General features: G+C 31.7%; 2 protein-coding genes across 2 annotated transcripts in view; both read left to right on the top strand.

Annotated features, from left to right (window-relative positions):
- Positions 1–137: 137 nt before the first annotated feature.
- Gabat (4-aminobutyrate aminotransferase) lies at positions 138–6,505 on the top strand. The gene is made up of 10 exons (XM_013326837.1): positions 138–293; positions 426–522; positions 1,080–1,189; positions 2,891–3,058; positions 3,372–3,650; positions 3,968–4,128; positions 4,591–4,738; positions 4,920–5,077; positions 5,436–5,704; positions 6,018–6,505. Exons 1-10 carry the CDS (start codon positions 153–155, stop codon positions 6,134–6,136), a joined length of 1,650 nt encoding a protein of 549 aa, XP_013182291.1. The 5' UTR covers positions 138–152; the 3' UTR covers positions 6,137–6,505.
- Positions 6,506–9,859: 3,354 nt separating this feature from the next.
- Positions 9,860–14,994, top strand: part of mrj (DnaJ heat shock protein family (Hsp40) member B6 mrj) — a 6,089-nt gene continuing 954 nt past the window's right edge. Inside the window, exons 1-6 of the mRNA XM_013326498.1 lie at positions 9,860–10,336; positions 12,080–12,175; positions 12,245–12,354; positions 12,891–13,028; positions 14,408–14,590; positions 14,929–14,992. Coding sequence (XP_013181952.1) covers positions 12,111–12,175; positions 12,245–12,354; positions 12,891–13,028; positions 14,408–14,590; positions 14,929–14,992 — 560 coding nt within the window. The 5' untranslated portion in view covers positions 9,860–10,336; positions 12,080–12,110. The remainder of the gene's footprint in view (positions 10,337–12,079; positions 12,176–12,244; positions 12,355–12,890; positions 13,029–14,407; positions 14,591–14,928; positions 14,993–14,994) is intronic.

Below are 14,994 nucleotides of genomic sequence, written 5' to 3'. Positions count from 1 at the left end.
GAAACAAAATAATTGTTCAATTAGACTAAGACATAAATTCCGATATTAATGTCTGTATTTTTAGCAATTTTTCAATTGCACACAGACAGTATTTTATACACTTGTGCACGTAAGGCACTTCGACAGCCGATTAAGACGGAACGAAACAAAAGATGTCATTTTCAAATAGTGACCCGTCCATAACTATAAAGGTCAGTGCGCCAAACCCACTCCACTCAGAATTAATCAATGCCAATTGGATAAATTCAATATCAGTACGGCCGCATAGCCGTTTGCTAAGGGTAATTGGAATAGTAAGTGCCTCTATTTATATTATGTCTATGTATATTTTCTTAGTGCGATTGTAGTAAGAAAAATTTAATTTATGTACGTTTTATGCAACATTTGTATAAGGCTCCTATAATAAGTAATCCACATTTTTGCAGTTCCAAAGTTTGCGAATAAAAATGTTGAAGACTGTTAATATAATCCGAACTGCAAACGATCAGCTTTTACTGAAAAACAATAAATTTACATCAAACTGTGAGTAAAAATATTTTTAGGTATTAGATATTTTCATTATAATTCCGTAAACACTTTAAATGTAATCACAGGTTCGCAGGTTTTCTAAAACAATTCTCATTCCATGCTAGTAAAATAAGTCTGGAGGAGTAGGTACCTTCTTTTTGGTATCACAATTTTTTTTCCGTGATCGGACATTGGTTCAAAAATAGGTGACCCAATTTTGAGGCATTATCTCAACTATAACACAAGTTATCACGGTGTTTTTATTAAACCGAGTGGTTTCCTTGTATTCTATCCTGTAGGAAAAGTTGACTTTTTTTTTATTTATCGATGTCAAATAAATTAAATGTCAATGACAAGTCCTAAAACTTGCAATCATATCTAAATTGTAACATGATTGTTCATATTTATGTTTATACTCGGTTTTGCTCCAAAGTCTACAGGCTAAACCAAGGTATAATTTATCGTAACGCACTTAGTACTTAAGTTAAATTAACATACTTATCGTAATTCATTTATATATACAAATTGGCGCGAAATAATGAGCTAATTAACAAAGCTATTTAATATTTTAGGGATCAGATATTCAACTAGTGCTTTATGTGAACCTGCTAAGCCGAACATACGTACTGCAGTGCCTGGACCTAAATCACAGGCACTCTTTAAAGACCTCAATGCTCTGCAGGTAAGATCCTTTATAGATTTAGTAACAATTTGCTATATAGTGGCACATTCAGTTATTTTCTACTCTTAAATACATTTATTTCGATTCTTGGTTGAGCAGATTGAAGACTACATCGGACGCTATTAGTAACGTAGGGGAACTTGATTGGTCTGACAACGGTTATGTGCAATTGAGTGTCATGAATGAATGCCATTATATTTTTATTAATATTGCAGCTATCTTTCCCAACCCATTCGTGCGTATTACTTTGTAATCGAAATTCCAACATGATTTTACATACACATTCTATTAATTTACGTATATATATGATAACTCGATCCGTATCAACTGATGCCAGCAGTAACTGCATTGCAGACCAAGTTTTGTTAACAATGCAAGTTTGTTTCACCATGCCTATACTGCCTCTATGTTGCCCTATATGGTTGGCAAGGAAAACAATTGGCTATCGATGGTAAAGGACAAAAGATAATTAACCATCAAGTTTTGTGACATCGAATCGAACTGTATATGCTTCATTGTATTATAGCCATTTCCCAAACCTAAGTAAAATTGAAACTACGTAAAATGGCAAAAATAATTTCGAAACCAACATTTAAGTACCGGGACGTCTTTACGTAACATAGAAATAAGATGGTAATTACTGGTGATTTAATAATTAAAACTCTTCGTGGATATAAATTAATGAAGGTGACTGTTATCTTCGACATTGTTGCTAAGATTACCGCAGCGTTCTTGACTTTCATTAAATATGCATCACAAGTAAACATTTGTATTGAATTGTGTTTAATAATATCGGTTACTACATAATAACCTGATAACCTACAGATATACGTTGCATAAGATTTTTTGGTACAAAGATTTAAAAACGATATGCGTGTTATAATAATATTTTAATCCGACATGGTCCTTACGAGCAGGATAGCTGTAGCGTAATGCTAAAAAAGCAGATTCAATGTCAAAATATACTTTGCTATCTTTTTTATATTATATAAATCTAAATAAGATAGAGATTGAGATTAACTAAGATACCATATCATACTGTCAACAACAGTGACGAAAATAAAGGCGAAAATATTTAATACTAATAAATAAGAGGGAATTTTTTATTTTTTATTTTTAAAATAAAACTAGCTCTAATGTGTAATTTTCTCATTTATATATTGTTTCAACAAGCTTGACTGTAATGCCATTGAAAATATGTTGTGCATAATTAAACGGGGAATTATTTTTGTGTCAAGGTTACTATTGTTATCTCTATAATTGTTATCAGCGCAGATTGTAACTAGTTACTAGGCTAGGGTACTAATAGTAAAGCAAAATAAACGTGTTCTATTCGAGATAATAGTCTAGGATACGTATATCGTTTGAAATGTATTCTTCACTTTGTAATTTTGTGTAGATACAAATCCATAAAATATAGATGAATATTACGTTCTTTAACCAAGCTTCGTTATTCACAATTTTAAGATAATTTTCAATCTCATGATTATGATATTGTTTCAATATTTAATGTAGGGCCTTAATATGTCGATTGTTTTTTTAGATTTTTTTGTTTCAAGACTGATAGAGATTCTGTACTTCAATTTACTTACCGCCAATATTTAATTTATGTCATCAATCTTTGAAAAATTAAATTGTATCTTAATATAAACAATAATAAAATTAAATGAAATTAATATTTAACTAATTTCTATATTACAGCAAGCAGGTGCCGTTCAATTGTTTGCGGATTACGACAAATGCGCGGGAAATTACTTCGTGGACGCCGATGGGAATACATTCCTCGATGCATTCACTCAGATATCGTCGGTGCCTATCGGGTATAATCATCCAAAGTTGTTAAACGCCTTTAGTGATGAACATAACTTGGTAAGTTCGGTTACAAACTAATAATAGCCGAAGCAAATAATCACCTTTTTCATATCATAACATCCAAATTATTTTTAATAGAATTTAAGTCATGATAAACTTGTGAAAAGGTCACTTGATCTACCTGAGTTTTAATTTTCTAAACATTGAGGTGTCCTTTGATTGTTATTATATGTATCAACAAACGATTTGAGATATTGACGTCACGTAAAAGTTCTAATTCTTTTTGTCTCAAGTATAAAAGTCACCTCTAACTTCATAATGGAAACTTAATTTAAAACGATATTTACTTTTATTTATTTATAAATTGCAGAAGCAACTTATAAACCGACCGGCGTTAGGTGTGTTCCCATCTCAGAAATGGCCTGAGATGTTAAACAAAGTTCTGATGCCGGTGGCGCCGGCCGGCCTCAACTGCATAGCCACCATGATGTGTGGCTCCTGTTCCAACGAGAACGCCTTCAAATCTGTCTTCATGTGGTATCGAACTAAGGAGCGATGCGGAAAGATTACTTTTACACAGGAAGAAATCAACACCTGTATGATCAACATGCCTCCCGGGTCTCCCCATCTGTCTATATTGTCTTTCAAGGTCAGATTTTTTACAATTTTGTATTGCACGATATATTATACTTTATACACTTTTGTATAAGTTTTTATAAACAACTAGCTGTGGCCCGCGACTGCGTCCGCGCGAAATAAAAAAAAACTTAATTAGTTCCCGGCAATTATTCGAATCTTTCTCACCTTTTAAACCGTCCCTAGCCCTCCACATTTCAAGACCAAGATTAGATAAATCCGTGCAGCCGTTCTCGAGTTTTAGCTTGACTAACAAACAGCAATCGATTTTTAATATAAAGATTGATGATGACTGTACTTGATTGTAATCAAAGATGTTATGATTTTCAGTTAGGTTTCCACGGACGTACTTTCGGTGCGTTGTCGTCGACGCGGTCAAAGCCGATACATAAGCTCGACTGTCCGGCCTTCCAGTGGCCGGTGGCCTCCTTCCCCCGGTACAAATACCCCCTCGAGGAACACAAGCGGGAGAACGCGGAGATGGATCGCAAGTAAATACCAGATCACTTATTATGTTGATGAGTTGACTTATACATAGAAGGGAGCTAATTTATGTATCACACTAAGCGCGCAATCTGCGTTATAATTTAAGTTTTTTTTTATACAGTGTAAAAAGATAGATTAACGAATGAGCGTCGCACGAAATTAACGTATGTAACGAACGTTTGTGCTATTGTAATAGAAAGACATTAATCTAGTGCTATCAAAGTTACGATCGTATTTCAACATTATTTCCTAATAATTGTATGTTACTATTGTACAGTTGTATAATTTACATTATCGCTAAAAAGAAATATCAGATAGTTCTGCTTTATTTAAGATATTGTTAGAAATAAATGTCAACCATAAAAACGTACAGTAGGTTCGTACCAGGAGTAAGTACCCTAAACACAAGCGTAGAGTTGTTTTTTTATACTTAAGTTTTAGTTAACAATTAATGAGTTTTGTTACAGATGTTTAGAGGAGGTGGAGGACATAATTCAGTGCCAAAAATCATGTAATCCCGTAGCCGGTGTTATCATAGAGCCTATACAAGCTGAAGGCGGAGACAACGAAGCATCTCCTGAATTCTTCCGGAAACTTCAGCAAATATGCAAGAAAGTGAGAGAATAATACTTAATATTCATTATTGAAACTAAAACGTCATCTTTGGTTATTTATCTAAAAAAAATAGTAGAAATTTTTCAAAAATAATTTTTTGATGTTATTTAGGATTTCAATGCTGATTACGATCACCGCGTTTGATCCTTTGCTAATGTCTTGGTATATTGAACCGTTCCAGAATGGTGTAGCGCTGATAATGGACGAGGTGCAGACAGGGTGCGGCCCGACCGGCAAGATGTGGTGCCACGAGCACTTCCAGCTGCCCTCGCCGCCCGATGTCGTCACCTTCAGCAAGAAGATGCTCACCGGCGGATTCTACTTCAGCGAAAGCTTCAAGTATGTTTATAATATTGATTTTTTTAAACATCGATTTTTAATACGTTATAATTTAAATGAAACTTATATGCAATTTGTCTATTTCATAATTCACTTCAGAGTAGACACTACGTAATATATTAAGGCGTGGGAAACAATTATTATTGGAAAATGTCTGTTTTTTATTTTTCTTTTTGTTTTGTTTATTCTCTTTGCTATTGTTATACTGTTATTTTTATTGTCCGTATGCAAAAACTATCGATATTGTTTTCCAGTAAATAAATAAATAAAAAGTCACGCCTTGATTAAAGAGCTTTGATCTATTAATGTCATTAAGTCTTTACATGGATTTTTATGTTTGGTTTTATCTTTTTTCCAGACCTCCTCATCCGTACAGAGTTTTCAACACCTGGATGGGTGATCCAGGAAAATTGATTCTTTTAGAAAAAGTTTTGGAAGTCATCAAAAGTGACAATCTCATTCGATTAACACAAGAAGTGGGAAGTCATTTGAAGAAAGGTCTCCATCAACTGGAAAAAGAGTTTCCGAATGTTATCAACAGCGTGCGAGGTCGCGGTACTTTCTTAGCATTCGATGCAACCACCTCGGAACTCAGAGACAAGATTAATAACAACATGAAGAAAAATGGTAAGTTGGTAATTAATTAAATATCAATAATAAAAAAAAAACCTAATAACCGCACTCAGAGTAGCTATGTCACAAAGGGACCACCTTAGTATAGATTTAATATAAACATGTATTAGACTTACCAAAAGATAGGTGATTTTGCCCTTTCTCGTCTTCCACAAACCATGAAAGAGATGACAAACACTTCCAAGGGGTGACAAGTCAGTAGACGTTCAGGCCCTGGTGTAGCACACTGTCCATCTAGTAAAATTATTAAAATAGTTAAGTAACGTGTTATTTGCGTCAGATTTGACAAGTTTATGTTAACTTTCAGGCGTGCTGGGCGGATCATGTGGGGAGCGCGCCATACGTATCAGACCGGCGTTGGTGTTCCAAAAGAAACACGCGGATATATATCTAGATATATTAAGGAAAACACTGAAACAATTTTAGATTTTGACAATACGTAGTCTTCTCTACATTCATTCCTTACTTATGTATAATTGCAATAATTAAATAATGTGACATATTCACAGTATTATTAGCTTATGCATTTATTTTTGTGCCAAAGTGCCATAGACGTATTTATATTTTTTTTTAATTTTAAAGCACAAACAATGTTGTAATAATGTTTAATTAAATGTCAAAATGTTGGCTGTGTAAGAAATAAAGTGTTTTTCTATATAGATAATTGTTAACGATATTTTACTATCATTGTATGTTATTTGCATAGTTTAAAAATATATTGTAATGTAACGTTGCATGCCTCAGAAAAGTCTTCCATTTTAGTAAATAGTAATAAATAAAAACTTTCGAAATGTGTTTGTTTTTTTTTTAATATCAAGAATACCTACATAGATTGACTTGCAAGAGATGTATGGAAAAACTAAACAGATATGTCAAGTAAGAATATCAGATTATATATAGTACAAATTCAGACCCCATCGTGTTTTTATGACGTTTATTAAAGTTGAGTTGTGGTATGGTAATTAAATCGTGCTCCTGTTTACGTTTTATTGATGTTTTTCCAAGCATAAAATCTTCCTTTATTGTGTCATCGTCCTGTGCCACGTGTGGACGTGACGTAGTGAGATATGACACCTTAATACGCAGAAAAGAATATTTTGCATTAAAGGTACATCATCAATTTAAAAGTGAAGTTCATAAAATCTTGAAAAATATACACGTAAAGGTAGAGTTAGTTATCTTGTCAGAATACATAGTCGACTACTTATTTGATAGTAAATTAACGATTTAATGGCCATTTCTCACTGAGCTTCGAAAGATTTTATTCGGTTAGGTTTCTTTTTTTAGTTTTTATATCTTTATTATAAAAATAAAAAAAAAGAAATCTTGTAACCGAATAAAATCTTTCAAAGCTCAGTAAAAAATAGTTTTTATTTGCTGACCATTAAATCGTTAATTTATCTTTCCAATACGAAGTCGACTACGTATCTTGTCAGAGCTCTAACTTTAGGTGTACATTTTTCAAGATTTTTATGAACACTATTTAGTGTGCAAAACAAATCCATTCCCAGTCTACATATAACGCATATATATCTACACATATACTAATGGCGTCACTGCGAAGGTGTACATTACTTTCATCATTGATTCATAATTGTAGACATTTATTTTTAGGTTTCAACTAAAATGATCCGCCGAACTATTTTTGAGTTATGTATCCCACGCAACTATTGAAAAATCATAATTTCACTTATAACTACATTTTATCCAAAAGCCATATTAAAATGTTTATAGTGGTATAATTTTCACTCTAGATATCTGTATAATAAGAACAAGAATGATTTCCATAACATAAAAAAGCTCGATATGGTCCTTGAATATTTGAACTATTACGAAAACATTCAAATTAATTTTATTTCTCACATAAAGTTTTCATCTAAATACTCTTAATCATAACTATTAAAATTTAAGATTATTCTTGTTATATTTCGAGTATAATTTACGTTAAAAAAGACACGAATTATATTATAAATATTACATTCAAAAATAATAAAAAAATCCATAGAAAAATGTTAACTAAAAATCAACCGTCTCGTGTAACCTGTGACGCGACTCGCCGTGAAGTCTATAATAAGAATGCCGCTTGGGAAGTGATTACGTATTCTATACCTATTTATTTGTCCAATTCTCTAATAATAGATCATCTTATTATAGCACTCAAGTGACGTACATATACGTTTTAATTTACCGTCTAAGTTTCCTATTTCAAGAATATCGAGAAACGGACATATTTTATTGAATCAAATAGGCAAAGGATGTAAAATATCTTATGAGTAAAACAAACTGATAACTATAGTTCTAGGTAAATAAAGATTTTTCATCAATATAAGCGATCCTCAATGATGCGAGCTTTTATCATTGAATGTGACTACTAAAGTATTTTCGGCGCCTGCCTGATTCATAGGTTTGGCGCACTTCTGGTATTGTATAAGTTTATTAAAATGTAACATACAATTTTCTAAAATTAAATTTTATATGATTTCTAAAATTAATGTTATATGAGTACATTTAAGTACTTTATTTTTCGTGAATATTGTTTTATTGCAACAATAATGGTTACTTAATATCAAATGGAAACGTTAATTGCACTTTACATGTTTATTTATACAATACATGCAGCTTACAATATTGTCCAATTATCTTAAAAATTTCCACTCACTCTTTCCACAAAAGGGCGGGTAATGCATCTGTAATTATTGTGATTGTTATTGGTAGCATAGGACCAAAGGTCACGTAATATCAGATGACCCGCTTGCTCTTCTGTCATATTTTATAGGTATGTATAATGTAATTTATTCTACGCACATTTTATAGTATTCAATTTATTCTTACCAATATAAATATTCTTATCGCATGTGCCATTGCTGTTGACTAAAGATATAATTTTAACGTTTATGTATAGCCAAAAGTAAGCAGGATAAAATTCGTAGGCGCAAATCTGGAAAACATAGTGTACACAAAATATAGGCACACGTGATGATTGCGTCGTAGTCGGGAACTCGGGAACGAGGTCGCAGGTAATTTTATTAATATGTGCAGGCTAAAACTTTAGCTATTACGAAAGTCTAGACTTGATATTTTATGGATAAGGTAGAGAGAATTTGCATGTAGGTATATAAGTTTCATCTAGGTGCTAGATTTGTCGATTAGATATTCGTCTAACTATGAATATCTGTCATTTATCCAAAGATTCCATTTCAGTTTTTTGTACAATATAAAATTCATTAAAAAAAACTATCTACGAGGAACGCCAACGTCTAGCTGTGGACGACCATCGGTTGACAATGAAATAAGAAAAAAAATGATTATACCTTTTGAAATCACAAGAGGCAGTTTATGTAATTTATACCTAAAGGCTAAATAAGAACGTAAATAACGAATTCTTCCACTTCAGTTGTTTTTGTTCGTTACAAATACAAATGCATTATTCATGGCATTGTTCAATATTTGTGTTTGTGTTACTCATATCTTCGGTGTTGCTTTTTTATTTCAATGAAGAATTCTTTTGTAATGTAAACAGAACAACTGATTTGCCTAAGCTAGTTTTACATAACAAAGATTTGTGAGATACCTATTCTCACTTGCTTATTTGCATGTATTGGCAAAAATTAAACCATTACTTATACCTATAAATGATAAAAAATTGATATAATATAATTATAACATTTCACGGGACTGATACAGTCATATATTACTTATGTACTTTAAATTATTAAATGTTTACCTAAGAATTATACTGAACGATATAATATGCATTGCATTTCGAAGATTTTAGTTTTACGTTTCTTTTCCCTCCATTGCCCGCACCGGGGCTTGCCATGACGAATAGGTGATCAATATTGCCAGTGTTAAAATTATGTTCTTAATCAGTAGAATCTGCTTAATTGATATAACAAATCTACTTTTGTTACATTAAACGTTATTATACATTCGTTAATTATAAGATCGTTTCGTAAATGTAGCTACATACACAAAAAAATAAGAAAGTATCCTTTGATGTAAAAATTTTACTAGATTTTCTTTTGTTATTTTTAGTGTTTTAAGGTTCAGTAAAAATTGATTGGTAAAAGCTTGAATGAAATGTACGAACACACCTTTCTCAAGGTTTTTACGTAAGTATAATTATTACCTACCCACCTTACCTCAGTAATTTGGTCTTGGTGGTTCTTGGTAGAAGTTGGTAGAGCTGGTATCTACAACTGTGCAACAGTATGTCAGTCTGATATTTATTAGAAATAGGTGCGGTTACAAAACACCTTAGTTTATTATCTTTTGTTTAATTCAGCAAATTTTCACTACCAAAATTTACTGTTTTTCCATACTACGGTATATGACAAATTGCTTAACAAAGGCCTGATTGTGATAGATTCAGTGTTATTATTTTCTCCAGCAGATCGAACAACAGTGTCATTGGACAAGACCAATCATCCGTTTCGTGCATGTGTATTCTACATAATAGAAGTCGCTATCAAATTGTGATCGGATGTCAATGCTGGGTTAGATTTAAAATACAAAGGTGATAAAAGTGTAGTGAATTGTGTAATTTCGACATTCGACAAAAACATCGATTTGGTCGCTGCTGTTGCACCTGTCTTTATTCACCGGAAGAACAAATGTTATTTTAAGGTTTTATTTTTGTTTTTATTATCTGAATTAAGTTCGAAAATTTCCATTGCCTTTATTAATTTACTTATTTCCGCTAAAGTTTATATATTTTTAAGAAAATATAGAGAGGTTTCTTGCCTTATTTAAAACACAGTATGCATCATACCGTGTGTAGGTGTAAGACAGCTCTTAATTTTTTTTATAAGCTTGCAAATGATTTTAAATTATGTCTTGTACTTACAATTAATGAGTAAAAGTTAAACAACATTCATTTAAGCTAAAATCAGCTGATCAATGAAAATATAGATTTTGCTAGAAACAGCCTGAACATTTTTCGTAACTAGTTTTAGTTGATATCTATTTCGAAAGTATTTCTTCCTAACGTCTTTGTTGCAAAACATAATACGTTAACATTACGACGTGCAAACATAAGATTTACAAATACTGAAGTAATTGCAATAACATTTCCAAACAATGCAAACATGGGAAGCTTGCGCGACTTCTGCCTCATTATATGACTATGTGATCATTAATTTCACCAACTGTTTTACTGTGTGTTATAATTAACTAGTTAAAATATTAATATTCATTTTTTACATGATAATTATTGATAAAATTATATGCCATGCTTATATACAAAATGACATGTGACAGTAAACTACATCATGTAATTTCCTTTTCTGTTTTCTTAATCAACCATTAATCATTAATGGTACATGCTATAGTTAAGACTTAACAATTAGCACATGCTGATAACTGCATTGATAATTCAACTTGGTGCTTTATATGTTTTTGATCAATTTGCATGTGGTACTTGTTTACATCTTATTTTCTCATCACAACCAATGTGTCATCAACATGATAAGATTAGATGAATGATTTGCTTATGCTATGTGTGTACTTTTATAATTGCTTGCTTTCAAGTGTCATTTTGAAATTTTGAATTTCATTACTGTGTTAAGTATGTTATCTCCTATCTTAACTAGGAGTAGAGATTTTAATTTAGAGATTAAGATTAAAGAGCACAATTATATTTCAAATGCTGATATGGTAAATAAAATATGTACCCATTGAGATCTTGTTAATAAACCTTGGTGAATAAAATTTATAACATACTATGATGAATTACATTTTTCCACATACACTATAATTATCTCTTTATAAAAAATAATGAACATGTGCCAGTTTGAGATAGCAGAGGTTGAATAAAAAAGTTAAGATATTGTGTTGTTTCATCCCTTCTCATTTTTGATAGAAATATCTATTAAACAAGAGTCAAAACAGCAAATTCTACAGCAATTAAAGAAATAAAACTAGTATTTAATTACATTTCCTAGTCAGATCAGTCTGGTTATATTTTTATTTGTATGTTCCATTTTGAGATGTTAGAATTTAACTTAAACATATTTCAAGTACATAATTGCTACTTGAAGGGTTAAACCTAAGTAATTAAAGTGCTTGCAAATGTTTGCTAGGAAATTGCTTTAATGTTATTTATACATGTATTGTAAATATAAGATCCTCTTTGGAACTCTACAAATAATAATGATGAATTCTTTTGTTTTCCCGGTGACATTCACCCGTCTCATGGCAGCCATGTCAAAGGCGGGTGTCCTGTCAAACTTCAGTAATACATTAATATACATTTAATTGTTGTAGTTCATATTCATTAAATTGTATATTTTTAAAGGAAATATATAATAGTTTATTCCAATAGCACATGTGCTTTATGTTACTGTTATTTTAAAATCTTGTATATTTCAGATAATTGTATCCCCCTTGCGGGTAACTAAATATGGTGGACTACTACAGAACATTGGGTGTTTCAAAGACTGCTTCTGAAGCAGAGATCAAAAAGGCGTAAGTGTCTTATTATATGGTTAATTATCTCTTTGAAATATATATTTTACAACATCTCCTTGTTTACAGTTATAGAAAATTAGCTCTTAAATGGCACCCGGATAAGAATCCAGACAATGCAGATGAGGCTAACAGAAGATTTAAGGAAATATCTGAGGCTTATGAAGTTTTGTCTGATGGTAGGTGTATTATTTCAATATTATATATATCTTTCATTCTTAGCTACCTGGACCATCCAGTATATTCCACAGCACTGTATTCTATATGCATTTTTACCTGAATAACAAGACTGTGACTAGATTTCAACCATTGCAGTTATAAAAATATTAGTAGAAAATGCACTCCACAAATACTAGGTGTATTTATATAATAAAATTAAATATTATTACATAAATGAAACTTTATTGGTAATTATGGTAGTAGAAAACTGATGCTGAACTTCTAACATATTTTTATGTTTACTGTATATGTTATTTTCTTAATATTACTGGACTTATTGTAAATGTAGAAGCAATAGTTTAATATTTATTTCTAAATTAATACAAGTATTTATTGATCCCTCATGTCTGTGTATATTAAATCACATGCACTCAAGTGACCTGCTCATAAAGTGGATCAATGTTGTATGTGGAATTGGGTTGAGCTATTACTTCTGTATGCAAGCACTTGTCCATTTATTATTATAAGTGTACATTATAATGTTATTGTTGGGTAGAAAACAAGAGGAAAGTGTATGATGCACGGGCTTCCAGTCACCACAGTCACAGATATCAAAGCAAGAATGGAGTAAATGGCCACCGACACTTTAGCTTCAAGGGGTTTTTCGGAGAGACACCTTTTCACCGATTTTTTGGTAGTGTCAATTTCATGTAGGGCTAGTACAGTGAATATTATCATTTTTGTTCCTATGATTTGTTTAACAAGTGTATAATTTTAATGTGTCAAAGATATATGGCAGAACTGTAATCATAAACTTATAGCATTTGAGACAGACAAAGCCCTATTGATATACACATACAACATTTTTACATTATAAGTATTTAAGAGTTTAGGAAACGTAGCAAAGTGAATTTTATACTCATACTAGCTGTCGCCCGCGACTCTATCCACAGGGAATTTAACTTAATTAGTAGCCTATGTGTTCTTGCAGACTATGTTCTACATCTATTCCAAACTTCAGCGAGATCTAAGCTGTTCTGGAGATACATTGTAACAAACATCCATCCATCCAAATGTTTATAATATTAGTAAGATATGAATCAGTGCTGCACCACATATCCTTATAATAAAGTAGGACACAAAGTGATAATATTCAGATAAGTAATAAAGCAAATAACAATTAGTTTTGTTTATTGAATCCGCCTACTTACTCAACTAATGGTCTGGAGTTGTGAGTGAAATAACATTTGGTGTGAACTGTGACTTGCTTCCAATTATCTCAGCATGACATCACTCAACAAGGAGGGCCTATCAATATGTACTGAGTTCTATGTTATATTATTCTTGCGCAAAGATTTAATAATTTTAATGTATTTGTACTTATAATTTTATTTATATGCCCTTTTTACCTGATATTGTATTATGAGTTTTATCTGATTTCTTGGTCTTCAGAGTGAATCAAACTTGGTGTTAACAGTCTACATCTTGAAACTATTGAACTGTTGCGGTATCTGAAATAAAGTTGCTTCAGTTATTTTCATATCGATGACATCATTTGGTTTATCAAATTGTACTAATATTGACATGTCATGGTAAATTAACTCAACCATCAAACACATTTAACACTAAATTACAGTAACAGTTAATGAAAATTAATTTATTGGAATAATGTACTCCAAGGCTTACTTTACTGAATTTAGGATTATGGATACTGTAAGATTATAGTTGAATCCTAGTTGAAAATTCATAACATATTTAGAAATTTCTAACAAATAACAATAACAAGTAAGTGTGAGGGAGCTTATTGATTTATTGTATATATCTCTATTTCTTTCACATTTCCATAATGTTTATAATGAATTGTATTTTATGTTTAAAAGACTGTTATCCGCCTAAGATCTAATATAACCAACACTTTGAGGTATAACATAAAAGCACAAAAAGCAAAGCATATTTCTAAGTAATAAAATAAGTTGTAGTTATTATTATTAGCATAAATAAGATTTAGAATATTGTAAATATCGCTTTTTTCATAGCATGTGCAGCGATTATAACTATGTTTTGTACATGCAGAAAGAAAACGGCGTGTGTATGATCAGTACGGCAAGGAGGGGCTGAATAACGGGCGCGGCAGGCGCTCCGCCCCTGACGAGGACTACGAGTTCGGATACCACAGCTTCCCCTTCACATTCCGAGACCCCGAGGAAGTGTTCCGAGAATTTTTCGGTGGCTCTCCGTTTGGTGATTTGTTTGCTGGTAAGTAATTAATCTAGTTTTATTGTTTAAATGCTAAAACGACAAATTCTGAATAGTTACTGTCAAGTTGATGCAATTCACGTTTAGTGACAAACTGACTTTGTAATTTTTCACTTGATTTTATCCTTTACAAAGCTTTTCCTATGTGGTGAATCATAGGTTGGAATTATAATTGACATTTATAACAAAGGATGGCATTGAGAATAAAAACTTGAGTTACTGTCCTATAAAACTTCAATAATTTTAATAATTGTACAAATTTGAAATATTATTTTATAATTGAATTTGTTTTAAGGGAATATTCTTTAACAGTTTAATAAGACATGTTTTGTCTCCAGATCTGAACGGGCACGGCTACCACCACCGGCATGGGCGGCGGAGTCACCCGAGCACGTCGCTGACGT

Source organism: Papilio xuthus, unplaced genomic scaffold (assembly GCF_000836235.2).
Source record: "Papilio xuthus unplaced genomic scaffold, Pxut_1.1 DF828780.1, whole genome shotgun sequence".
Taxonomy (NCBI): Eukaryota; Metazoa; Arthropoda; class Insecta; order Lepidoptera; family Papilionidae; genus Papilio; species Papilio xuthus.
The sequence above is the reverse complement of the archived record's forward strand: the minus strand, read 5'-3'. Positions and strand labels throughout refer to the sequence as shown.

What these genes read in the sequence shown, in the direction of transcription:
- Gabat (XM_013326837.1), top strand. Translation starts at nt 153, where the DNA reads ATGTCATTTTCAAATAGTGACCCGTCCATAACTATAAAGGTCAGTGCG. An exon ending in CAATAAATTTACATCAAACT is followed by an intron (nt 523 to 1,079) that starts GTGAGTAAAAAT and finishes TTAATATTTTAG; the next exon opens with GGATCAGATATTCAACTAGT. An exon ending in TAACAACATGAAGAAAAATG is followed by an intron (nt 5,705 to 6,017) that starts GTAAGTTGGTAA and finishes GTTAACTTTCAG; the next exon opens with GCGTGCTGGGCGGATCATGT.